At 35.8% G+C, this 13,212-nt stretch overlaps 1 protein-coding gene across 1 annotated transcript in view; it reads left to right on the top strand.

Moving 5' to 3' along the window:
• ZMYM1 (zinc finger MYM-type containing 1) overlaps nucleotides 1–12,973 on the top strand; it is a 28,006-nt gene extending 15,033 nt beyond the window's left edge. The window contains 6 exon segments of the mRNA XM_032636256.1: nucleotides 4,927–5,101; nucleotides 5,191–5,403; nucleotides 8,091–8,244; nucleotides 9,133–9,270; nucleotides 9,450–9,484; nucleotides 9,830–12,973. Of these exon segments, the coding sequence (XP_032492147.1) occupies nucleotides 4,927–5,101; nucleotides 5,191–5,403; nucleotides 8,091–8,244; nucleotides 9,133–9,270; nucleotides 9,450–9,484; nucleotides 9,830–12,136 (3,022 nt within the window). The 3' untranslated portion in view covers nucleotides 12,137–12,973.
• The last annotated feature ends 239 nt before the right edge of the window (nucleotides 12,974–13,212 follow it).

A 13,212-nucleotide genomic window follows, 5' to 3' on the forward strand; every position in this document is an offset into this window, starting at 1 on the left:
ATTATACATCTTCAGCGGAGCTCCCAGACAGATGACAGATTGAAAAGGCTGAAGCAGGAAAGATTTAGTGTGTAAGTTGTTCTCTAAGGCAAAGAAATCCAATATGAACAAAACATGAAATAAGTTTTACTTCCTTTGGAATAAAAATGTTTTGATAGAAAATACTATTTTATAGGTTGGTGGAAATGTGGTACAGTGATGCGTAGGCTGCGAGAGGCTGTCCATTGTTCAGAGTAACCTTTACTGTTTTCAGAACTTTTTACTGTACATTCATTAGCCTCTTGTATTAGTTATGTAGTTCTCAAGATTTTAGCTAATTATCAGTTGAGGTTTTTGACGAGGTTTTTTTTTTTTTTTTTTGTGGTACGCAGGCCTCTCACTGTGGTGGCCTCTCCCGTTGCGGAGCACAGGCTCCAGACGCACAGGCTCAGCGTCCATGGCTCACGGGCCCAGCCGCTCCGCGGCATGTGGAATCTTCCCGGACCGGGGCACGAACCCGTGTCCTCTGCGTCAGCAGGCAGACTCTCAACCACTGCGCCACCAGGGAAGCCCGAGGTTTTTTTTTAATAGCAGTGATTTTAAATCTGTTCTGAGTCGCTATAGGTTTTTTTTTAAATTGAAGTATAGTTGATTTACAATGTTGTGTTAGAGTCAATGTAGTTTTTATTATGTTTCATGAACCAAATGAAAGATAACTTTGAAAATGACATTTTAAGTCATGTTAGAAAGATAAGACTGTTCTTTTGAGAGCTATGTATTTAAGTGTATTTCTGTACTTCTGTATCCCAATGGAAGCTAACCAGAGGTCCTGAAAGAAATTAGTGGAGTTTAAAATAGGCCTATGCACTAATGATGTAACACTTATTTGTAGGAAAGTTGTTCAGACCTATGCTCAGCCTTTGGTTAAGCTAATTTTAGGCACTTTTAACAAAATTCATTTTTGATTTTTTTTTTCTTTAAATAAGGCCTTAGTAGATTAGAAGCTAGCAATCTAATATGCTAATAGCAGTAAAAGCCAATAAGCATTTTCAGACTTCAGTGCTTCTGCCAGTGCTGTTTCTTCTGCCTTCCTTCCCATCTGGCTAATTTCTTACTATCTTAAAGGTCTGCCTCAAATATCTGTACCCTTTGTCTATTCCCATACCATTACTTCCTCTTATTCCCCCCAGCCACCCAGATAATTGTTCCATGGTCTGTGTTTCCATAGTGTTCATAACTCCCAAAACATTGATTGTAAAATTAATGTTATTAAAGAATTGATAATGCTACAGTTAGACTATGAACCTCTTGACATTAGGGACCAGATTATACTCATTTTTATGTCCCCAAGGCCTAAACACTGCTTGGCACACAGTGAATCCTAGAAAAAAATTGTCACAACTCAGATACTGCATGTAGAGCTACATCTTAAGCCAGTAAAATGACTGGTGTTGTGATAATGAAAATTAACCTGTAATTTTGGTGCTGTTTAAGGAGGCAGAAAGATTATAGTACAGATAGTCCCTAACTTACAATTGTTCTACATAATGATTTTTCGACTTTACAGCGGTGCTAAAGCGATACACATTCAGTAGAAACCTACTTCGAATTTTGAATTTTGTTCTTTTGCTGGGCTAGTGCGATAGTATGTAGTATGATATTCTCATGATGCCGGGCAGCAGCAGTGAGCCCCACCTCCCAGTCAGCCATGTGATCACAAGGGTAAACAACCCATACACTTAAAGTCATTCTGTACAACCATTCTGTTTTTCATGTTCAGTACCATATTCAATAAACCACATGATATGTTCATCACTTTATTATAAAATAGGCTTTGTGCTAGATGATTTTACCCAAGTGTAAGCTAAGGTAAGTGTTCTGAGCACCTTTAAGGTAGACTAGGCTAAGCTATGGTGTTCTGTAGGTTAGGTGTATTAAATGCATCTTTGACTTATGATATTTTCAATTTAAGATGGGTTTATCTGGACATAACCCCAATGTAGGTCAAGGAAGATTTGTACACTAAAAATTTGTAAATATTGAGGTTTAAAATAGTGTTGATTTCAGGAGTATTTCATCTGGAAAACTATTATCCTGAAAGATTGATATTCTGAGGGATCTAGGTAGCCAGATATCTTGGTATTTCCTGTAGTAGCAGTTCTCACATTTTCTGGTTTCTGGACCCCTTTACAATCTTAAAAATTTTTGAAGACCCGAAGAGCTTTAGTTTATGTAGCTTACATCTACCTATACATATATTGTGTTAGAAATTAAAACTGAGGAATTTTTAACTATTAACTCATTTAAAAGTAATAAACTCTGCATGTTGACCTAATTTTTTTTTTTGAATAATAGCGTTTTTTAAAATTTAGGAGAAATTTTAAGAAAAATTTAGTGAGCACTGTTTTATTAGTTTTGCAAACTGCTTTACTGTCTGGCTGGGTTCTCATATCTGCTTCTGCATTCACTTGGTTATAAAATGTTGTTTTGGTTGAAGTCTGAAGAAAAGCTGACCTTACAAATAAGTATTTGGAAAAGGGAGGAGTGTTTTAATAGCATTTCATATAATTGTGGAAGTTCTTTGATACTACAGTTTTCTTAAAGGATACTACAGTTTCTTAAAGGTTAGTTACAATGTGGAATCTGAAGCCATATCAATGAATTTTTTGTACTGTCACGTTAAAATTTATTGGTCTAGGGCTTCCCTGGTAGCTCAGTGTTTGAGAGTCCACCTGCTGATGCAGGGGACACGAGTTTGTGCCCAGGTCTGGGAAGATCCCACATGCCACGGAGCGGCTAGGCCCGTGAGCCATGGCCGCTGAGCCTGCGCGTCCGGAGGCTGTGCTCCGCAACGGGAGAGGCCACAAAAGTGAGAGGCCCGTGTACCGCAAAAAAAAAAAAAAAAAATGTATTAGTCTATTTGTACTTTGAATTGTTCTTCTACCCACAACTGATTTTTGCTTCATGCTATCATCATTTGGAAAATATTGATTCCCTGAGGTATGCAGATCTAAATGTTGTCGTGTTTCATTATGCAATATTTTAAAAATCACATTTTAAAAAAAATCACTAATCTCACTAAGAAAGTCTACATATTAGGAAGCTATCAAGCTGGAGGTTTTCCAAAATTCTAATTTTCAGTGAAAGCTCATATTTTATCATTGGCAATAACTACTGCCAGTTGTTTTCCTTGAGGTAACAGTCTTACTTTATTCATTTTTGAGAAAATATTTGCCAGATACCTACTTCTGGTTAATAGTTTCCCTGATAGTCATTCTTTGAAATAAATAGGTATTCCATGAAAAAAGTAGCTAACTCAGTTATTTGTTTGTTTGTTTGTTTATGGCTGCGTTGGGTCTTTGTTGCTGCGCGTGGGCTTTCTCTAGTTGTGGCGAGCAGGGTCTACTCGGGGGCTTCTCTTTGCTGTGGCTTCTCTTGTTGCGGAGCATGGGCTTTAGGCACTTGGGCTTCAGTAGCTGTGGCATGTGGGTTCTAGAACACAGGCTCAGTAGTTGTGGCGCACAGACTTAGTTGCTCCGCGGCATGTGTGATCTTCCCGGACCAGGGCTCGAACCCATGTCCCCTACTTTGGCAGTCAGATTCTTAACCACTATGCCACCAGGGAGGTCCCCTAACTCAGGTTTTAACTCTTAACATTCCTACATGAGATTTTCCTTGAAACAACCATCATACTTTGGTGTGCAGGAGAAATAATTTATGCCTACGTCCCATTTCATCTCACAGAATATTAAAAAGATGTACTGAAGGATTGAGTTTTAATAAAGTAAATAACTTACAACAAATTCATGGTTGTGAATAGTGCGAATACTGGTACCTTTTGGCGTCACTGCCTTGATTTATGCTAAATAAGGCTCTGGCAGTTTTACCCACCATCGCTTCTTTTCTTCCTCCCAATTTATTGAGGTGAAATTCATATAACAAAAACCATTTCAGTACCTTTTAGTACATTCACAGTATTGTACAACTACCACCTCTACCTAGTTCCAAAACATTTCTATCATCCCAAAGTAAAATGCCTTATCTGTTAAGGAGTTTCTCCCCATTCCCCTATCTTCACTCCCCTCAACCCCTGGCAACCACCAGTCTGCATTCTATCTATGAATTTATCTATTATGAATATTTTATATAAACGGAATCACAACTTGTGACCTTTTATGTCTGGCTTCTTTCCCTTAGCATAGTGTTTTCAAGATTCATTCATGTTGTGGCATGTGTATCAGTACTTCATTCTTTTTTTTTATAGCCGAATAATATACCACAATTTGTTTATTCATTCATTTGTTGATGAACATTTAGGCTGTTGCTGTCTGTTGTAACTGTTAGGAACCCTTGTGTATATGTACTTTTTTGAGTACTTTTTTTCAGTTCTTTGGCGTATATACCTAGGAGTGGAATTGCAGGGGCCCACGTTGCTTTTGCACCATCCGTTCAAATGTCAACACAGTGAAAAAGGCAAATAACATGTTAATATTATGAAAATAGTTTTGATCCTGTGGACCTCCTGAAAGTATCTGGAGAATCCCCAGGAATTTGTAGATCAAACTTCTAAATCCTCTGTCTTGTAGATTCCAAAGTTTGTCGGGTATGAATATGTGATTTCTCATCATCACTCTATAATCACTAGCACCAACTAATACAGGCAAGGTAATCCTCAAACTGTACTATCAGATGTGTTTATAATCCTTAACGTTATAGATGAAGAAATTAACATTTAGGGAATATAAATGACTTAATCACTGTTACTTAATGTAAGTGATAGAACTAGATACCAAATTCAGGTTTTCTTATTTCAAGGCTGATGTTCCTACTATTTCACAGTTCTTCAGGTAAATGAAACAACAGGGGAGAGGGTTATTTAAGGGAGTGATATAGCTCATGAAAAGAAAGAAATAATTGTTTAATGGTGCCCTTGTTATTTATTTTTAGAGACATTGTAAATCTAAAGGATGTGATCAGTATGCAGCTGGAAGATACTACCACTAGCAAAACTTTTTGCAGCCAATCTTGTCTTTCATCATATGAAGAAAAAAGAAAACCATTTGATACCATATGTACTAATAGCATTCCAGCCAAGTGCAGCATGTGTCAGAAGACTACTGTTGTAAGTTGCAGTATTTCTTAACCTTGAGGGACTCTGATTATTCTGCTTAAATATCAGAGTTTTTACTAAGTCTTTTTTTTAAATCCTAGATTCAGTATGAAGTAAAATACCAGAACATGAAACGTAGTCTTTGCAGTAATGCCTGTTTTTCAAAGTTTCACTCTGCTAACAACCTCATCATGAACTGTTGTGAGAACTGTGGAGCTTACTGTTCCACTAGCTCTAGTCTGTTCCATATACTTCACATGGAAGCACAGTCTCATTACTTTAATAGTTCAAAGCGTATTACAGCATATAAGCAGGTATGAATAAAGATCTATTGCATAAAGTGAGGACCACTCCATTTGAATTTGATTGCATAAGACTCAAATGAAAAATGGAAGGTTGAGTTCCTTCCATTAGTTGGCTTGTGAATGTTTCCACTTTAGGAAACTGGCAGTATAGATTTTAGTACCATTGGGAATATTTTTCGTTGGTAAGATGATGAAGGAGATGATATAAAAGACTTCTGACAATTGTTTTTCACATAACAATTCATGATAAATGCTGCATGGAGATTTTCCTAAAGAATCTCAGGGTGATGATCTTGTCTTGAAGAAAAGGCAATCAGAAGGAAGCTTATTTATAAGTTAGATAGCAAGCATAACAATAGTCTATTGGTCAGTAGGACTCAACCACAGAAATGTTTTTTATTTTTAATTCCATGTATTTCTTACACCTAAGCAAGGTTAAGATAAATCAAGAATGTCGCATGCTTTTTTCTGAATCAGGAGTCCTAGTAGGCAATAAACCAATGAGAAATAATCCCCTATTTCTGATAGGAGAGCCTTGGATGGGTGGCTCTGAGAGCAGAGAAGCTGGCCCTGCTTTGCAGGACTAAGTGAGCTGAACACAATAGTGGTCTGAGCCCCTTACATGAGGTGGACTGTCCCATGTCTTGCTCGTTCAGGTGACACTTTGAGACCCAATTGTATCCCTATAAATTCTTCCTTAAAAACAAGCAACTGAAGATGGGAGTCTTAACAAGCCACAGTTCAAATAGGTCATTTGTGAACCACAGCTTTTCTATGACAGAATGCCCACACCGCGAGAGTACCCTGCCTTGGGACCAGAAATGGGAGAACAGAGAGCATAGAACCCTTTGTCTGAAAGCAGTTAATGCCATTCCTTCTTTTCTTTCTTTACCCCTCACACTCAATAAATAGACCTTCTCCTGTTTTTAAGAGCCTGTATTTGAGTACTCAGTTATTCAGCATACGTGATGGGGCACGGCTTATTTGGCTAGATGAGTTAAGAAGCACCACCTAACACTATGCCCTGCTGCATTTAAGATGTTGTGTGATTGTGATAATGTAGAAAATCCATATTGTTAGTGAACTGTAATCAAGAATTAGATTCCTCGGCGGTCCAGTGGTTGGGACTCTGCGCTTTTACTGACAAGGGCTTGGGTTCAATGCCTGGTCAGGGAACTAGGATCCTGCAAGCCGCACAGCGTGGCCAAAAAAAAAAAAAATTAGTAAAGCACTCCAACTTATGAATCCAAAAATGCAAAAATGGGGTGGCTTTTTATTTGAAAAAGTTGATTGGTATAATTGTAATTATTTTGGCTACATCTTTTTAAAAATTAATTATTTATTTATTTATTGTTGCATTGGGTCTTCACTGCCACGTGTGGGCTTTCTCTAGTTACAGTGAGCGGGGGCTACTCACTGCACGTTGTGGTGTGCGGGCTTCTCATTGCGGTGGCTTCTCTTGTTGCAGAGCATGGGCTCTAGGCACGTGGGCTTCAGTAGGTGTGGCACGCAGGCTCAGTAGTTGTGGCGCATGGGCTTAGTTGCTCTGCAGCATGTGGGATCTTCCCAGACCACGACTCAAACTGTGTCCCCTGCATTGGCAGGCGGATTCTTAACCACTGCACCACCAGGGAAGCCCCCAAAATTCTTAAAAGTATAAATTTCTGGGTCAACATACAGGGATACCTTAAATATTGATAGATATTAATGTTTTGTGAATCTTCTCAACCACTGTGCCACCAGGGAAGTCCCTGGCCATATCTTCTTACTAGAGTACATTAGTTAAGTATTAGCTTTCCCACATGAGTAATAAATTAGTTATAAATTATACCACTATTGTTGGTTAATGTAAACATTGGTGAGTTGTTATATTTCGTAAAATATGAAAATTCCTACTAATAAGGGACAAAAATAGTAATTTTCAAAATTACACTCTACTTTTTGTTTCATTGTTCCTTTGCCAATATCCCATTCTTTCCCAGAAAAAGAAAATCTATGTAATGTATTTTCATTTGTCTTTGCACTTCGTGTACCCCTAAAAGCTGTTCCATTTCATCGTCGTTAGTGTTAACTTAGTATTAAGTCCAGGAATGATGGCTCCTGTTTCACCCGAAAGAGTAGGTGGTGAACCTCCCCGTTTTCTATCCTTTTCCTTTGCAACCTTACTGCTTACAGAATGCACTATGTTCTGTACCTCTTACTGCTTGTGTGCTGCTTTCTTACAACGTGCTTGAATTTTCACCATGAAGTTAGGCTAGCAAAACAGTGTTTCCCACAGCATCTTGTAATGTGTGTTAGGCACCCTTTTTTGGCTCCTCCTTAGCACCAATAAAAGGCTTTCCTTAGTTGATGCCCAAGTTGGCATTAAAGACAGACCTGTAATTATAAGACTTTTGTTGATTTGTCCAGTTGGCTTTAGTTGCCTGGGATGATGAACATCTTTTATGACCACTTTCTTCATTGCTTGCATATGTATTGTTATAGCTATTAATATACCTGACAAATAATACAAATAGTTACCTAATAGATTGATCAGTTTCCTTTATTTTAGTCATTACAATCTATAAGTGCCTTTTTTCTGTTTTTAAGAAAGTGCAAAAATATGACTTCATTGTTATTATAATGTTTCAACTAAGCAATGGTTGTGAGCATATGTCATGTACCAGGAATATGAATATTATTTTACTCTCTAACAGAAACCAGCCAAAACACTTACATCTGTTCTTTGCAAATCATTGAAACCCTCAGACGAAATGATTGAGACTACCAATGACTCGGGGAAGACAGAGCTTTTCTGCTCTGTTCATTGTTTCTCTGCTTACAGTAAAGCTAAGATGGAATCTTCTACAGGTACTATTTTTTTTTAGCAGTTACCAGAGATTTAGTAACTGTTGAAGAATATTACTACTTTCCTTTAATTTATAACCTTGATTCATTTCTAAATTAAACTGACTTAAAAGTCAAAACAATCTAAAACTTGTTTCAAAGAACAGTTTCCAGTATTTTTGCATAAAAGGAAGGCTACTTCATCACCAGAGATTTAATATTTATTTGTAAAGATTGTCATATTAGAATATAGAATCTTCTAGTTAGCCCTGCTTTGTAAAAACAAGGCTATTAGTTACATTTTTCACATGGAGTAGAGCTAGTCGGAAATACTTTGATGTTCACTAATAGAAAGGGACAGAGAATCCAGAGCCAACTGTGTATTCTATCAAAGAGCCTCATATAGGACCAGTGGTGCTAATTTCATAGACGGTGGAATGAATGATTCCCCTAGGGCTTGTGCATCATGCAGACTGGCTTATTATAGAAAGCTCTTTAATACTAGCTTAGACACCAACTCAGCTCCATTCATATTGAGTTTATGAATCCTGGAATGGTTAGAAATGATAGCCATTAGGAGATTCTCTAGCAATGTTCTTCATGGGTAATTTCACAGTAAAGATTTGCTTGACAGTTCAAGCAAATAGTATAAAAGGACTGATAAACTGCATGCAAAGGTAAAAGATATAAAATGATGGGAAATGTAAATTATCTGTTTAATGTTGATATTAATCTTATCCTAAAGAACCTGGATATTCCTAAGCCCTAATAAAAATTACTCCAGTACCCACTAATACTTAAAGCAATTATTGATAGATATTTGCGTTATTCGTTGAAACACTTGTAATTAAACAGTGCTTTCTGATTGATTGATTCTGCCTGGTTTATAAGATATCTTTTAATTTTTATCAGTAAATGTTTCCATGGTGCATGATGCTTCAACAGATCTCCTTTCTCCGAAGAAAGATACAACTCCAGTTATAAGCAATATAGTGTCATTGGCAGATACTCATGAAGCCCTGCCCGTCATGAACTCTGACGTATTACAAGGTAAAAATTGATGTGACGTTCTTTGACATATACACTGTTTTGCCATACTTGATTAGAATATAGAATCTGTCTTTAAGTTTTCTTTTGGTTGCCTAATATGAAATAAGCAATTATATAGTTAATGATGCTATTTTATAGATTATGGTATAAGATCTAGAATTTATGCTTTATTTTAACAGGTACAGTTTCTTCAGTAACAGCAAATGTTGAGGATGTAAGTTTTATTCTTAATTGTTTTTGCTACTGTCTTTTTTAAGCTTTCTTTTTTAAACATATTGTGCATGTGTGTATTTGAGCATATTCATTCCTGATTTGATCATAGAGCTCAAAAATGTAGAGCAATAAACACCTTCACGTTCAGTTTCCCAAATCTCAAGTTTGACTTGAAATTATTAATAAGAATACTAAGTTATAAATAATTGTTAATGTTTGCCCCTAGTGGAGCTCATACTGTTACTCACCCATTGATTTTTTTGTTATTAGAATGGATATGTTCGATATTTTAATTGATTATTTGAAAACTGTTCAAAGAAATGTTATTTTGTCATTTTCTCCCAAGATTTCTAAGACTTCACCCAGTGAATCAAGTAATGGTGTTGCTAATAGTAATGTGGAACAGCCAAGCCTTGCACCATCTTCATCAGTACTCAGTCAGCATACAACTGGCTCCAGTATAGAAGTACAAAAAGATCATGTGTCACACCAAGATGCTACAAACAGTATGAAATCCATGAAAATAAGAGATGGACTACGTCACCCAAAATTTACATCCAAAGTACAAAAAGTTAAAGGTAAATCACGAAGTATTAAAAAATCTTGGTGTTCAAATTTTCAGCAATTAGAAAACAGTATTAAAAAGGATGTGATATTCTGTTATTCGTGTCAGTTGTTCTGCCAAAAAAAATTTAGCTATGGAGGAGAGTCATTTGCAGCCCAAGGAATTTCCAATTGGAAAAAAACTCTGGAAAAATTCAGAAAGCATGAAAAAAGTGAAATGCATTCAAAGTCATTGCAATTTTGGAGGGAATACCAGTTTTGTGATGAAACCGTTAATGACAGTTTATCTAATCATTCAAAACAGATTGAGGGAAATAAAAAGTACCTAAAGCTTATAATTGAAAATATTTTATTTCTTGGAAAGCAGTGTTTACTCTTAAGAGGAAATGACCAGTCTGTTTCATCTGTGAATAAAGGCAATTTTTTAGAATTGTTAGAAATCCGAGCAAAAGATAAAGGAGAAGAAATATTTCGACTTACGAATTCACAAGTTGACTTCTACAATAGTACACAAATTCAAAATGATATTATTGAAATAATAAAGACTGAAATGTTACAAGATATTGTAAATGAGATCAATGTCTCCTCAGCTTTTTCAATAATATGTGATGAAACAACTGATAGTACCACTAAAGGGCAATTCTCAATTTGTGTAAGATACCCACAGAAAACATCAAAGGCTATATTAATTAAAGAAAGATTTTTGGGTTTCATAGATGTTGAAGAGATGACTGGGACCAACTTACACAGGAGTATTAAAACTTACCTGCAGCAAATTGGAGTTGATTTGGATAAAATACGAGGCCAGGCCTATGATAGCACCAGTAACTGGAGGGGAAAATTTAATAAAATTGCAGCAGAATTCAAGAAGGAAGAGCCAAGAGCTTTATACCTGCATTGTTATGCACATTTTTTGGATTTAGCGGTGATTAGGTTTTGCAAAGAAGTAAAAGAGCTCCGAAGTGCTCTAAATACTCTCAGTTCTTTGTTCAACACTATTCATGGGGAAATGTCTGTAAATTTTCAAAACATTTATAAGCTAAGTCAAAACAAAACATGCAAAAAACATACATCACAATCATGTTGGACAGTCCATGATCGTACGTTACTATCTGTGATTGAGGGTCTTCCAGAGGTTATTGAAACACTGGAAGTTCTATCAAGCCATTCTTCAAACACAAGTTTAGCTGATGAATTGAGTGATTTGTTGGCATTGGTTTCCAAATTTGAATTTATCTTTTGTTTGAAATTTCTTTATCGAGTACTAAGTGTTACAGGAATTCTTTCCAAAGAGCTTCAAAGTGAAACCATAGACATTTTTTCTTTGTCTTCAAAAATAGAAGCAATTTTGGAATGTTTATCATCTGAAAGAAATGATACTTATTTCAAAACTATCTGGGATGGAGCAGAGGAAGTATGTCAAAAAATAACCTGTAAAGGTTTTGAAGTTGAAAGGCCTTCATTTCAGAAAAGAAGAAAAATTCAGAAAACAATAGATCCTAGCAATTCAGACAGTATGTTTTTTCCTACCTCAACAGAAGAACAATATAAAATTAATATTTATTACCAAGGCTTGGATACTATATTACAAAATTTAAAATTGTGTTTTTCAGAGTTTGATTATTGTAAAATGAAGCAGATTTCAGAACTGTTACTTAAATGGAATGAACCGTTAAATGAAGCAACAGCTAAAGATGTCCAAGAATTTTATAAACTTGATGCAGACATCATCCCAGAACTTAGATTTTATCGGCAATATGCAAAGCTCAACTTTGTCCTAGATTATGATTGCATCAGCTTCAGCAATCTTGGCCATTTGTTTATTCAGCATGGTCTTCACAATAATATTCCTTGCATATCAGTGCTATTATATATTGCTTTGTCTTGGCCAGTTACTTCAGCAAGTGTTGAAAATTCATTTTCTACACTGTCTCGTCTTAAAACATATTTATGTCATACCAGGGGACAAGAAAAGCTTAGTGGCTTAGCCCTAATGGCTGTTGAGCAGGAATTGGTAAATAAACTGATGGAACCTGAAAGACTCAATGGAACTGTGGAAAAGTTTATCCTACAGGTGAAAGAAATATAAAACTTGCTAACTTGAATTTACCTGAAAGAATTTTGTATTTCTGTTGGCTATCAGTTTTTATTTCAAATTTTTGTCTTTTAAGAAAAAAAGTTTTTTCATCAGAACATGTAACATTCACTTGGTTCAAAATTCATGACACAGAATGATATACAGTGAAAAGTCTCCTTCCCTTTTTTAGTACCCAGTTTCCCCTCCCAGAAGTATTAACTGTTTTTTAAATATCCTTCTGGAGATACTTAATCATAAATGTGCTGGGCAGTGCACATTGTTCTTCAGCTTGCCGTTTTCACTTAACATGATTTTTTGAGATTGTCCCATATCAGTACATAGAGTTTCTTGATTCTTTTTTTAATAATTGCGTAAGATTTAATTGTATGGATGTACCATAATATATTGGAGCAGTCCCTACTGACAAACGTGTTCTTTCCAGTCTCTTACTCTTGCAAATAATGCTGCATTTAATAACCGTGTACATAGGTCATGTTGCACATTAGTGAGTTGCTGTGAGATAAAATTTTAAACTCAAGTTATTAGGTCAGAAGATTTGTACATTTTTATTTTTCATAGATATTGGCCAATTGCTTTCTGTAAGGATTGTATCGTTTTATACTCCCACCAACGTGTGAGAGTTCCTATTTCCTCGAATCTTTATAAAGTATTAACAAACATTTTGATCTTTGCCAGTCTGTTAGTTGAATAATGATATGTTAATCTCTGTGGAGATTAAATCTCAATAGAATTTTTTATTTTCACTTAAAAATAAGGTTGCGTATCTGCTTGAGCCATTTGTATTTCCTTTTCTGTGAAACCTCATATATTAAACATTAAAACGCTAAATATTGCTGTGGTTTTGGTTGACTTAGCTGGGTGACACAATAGGAATTCCTAATCTACTTTATGAAAATATGAGTAATTTTCAAATAATTCTGAAAGAAAGAACTCTTTCTGTCTTAACACTTTAGAAAAGTTTAGATAACAAGGGAAATGTGTTCCTCAGAGATTTGAAAGAATTTAGTGGTAGGTATATCTGAGGCTGGTTTTCTTTTATAACTTGTAATTTTTCTAGAAAGAGCATC

The sequence above is a fragment of the Phocoena sinus genome, chromosome 1, assembly GCF_008692025.1.
Source record: "Phocoena sinus isolate mPhoSin1 chromosome 1, mPhoSin1.pri, whole genome shotgun sequence".
NCBI lineage: Eukaryota > Metazoa > Chordata > Mammalia > Artiodactyla > Phocoenidae > Phocoena > Phocoena sinus.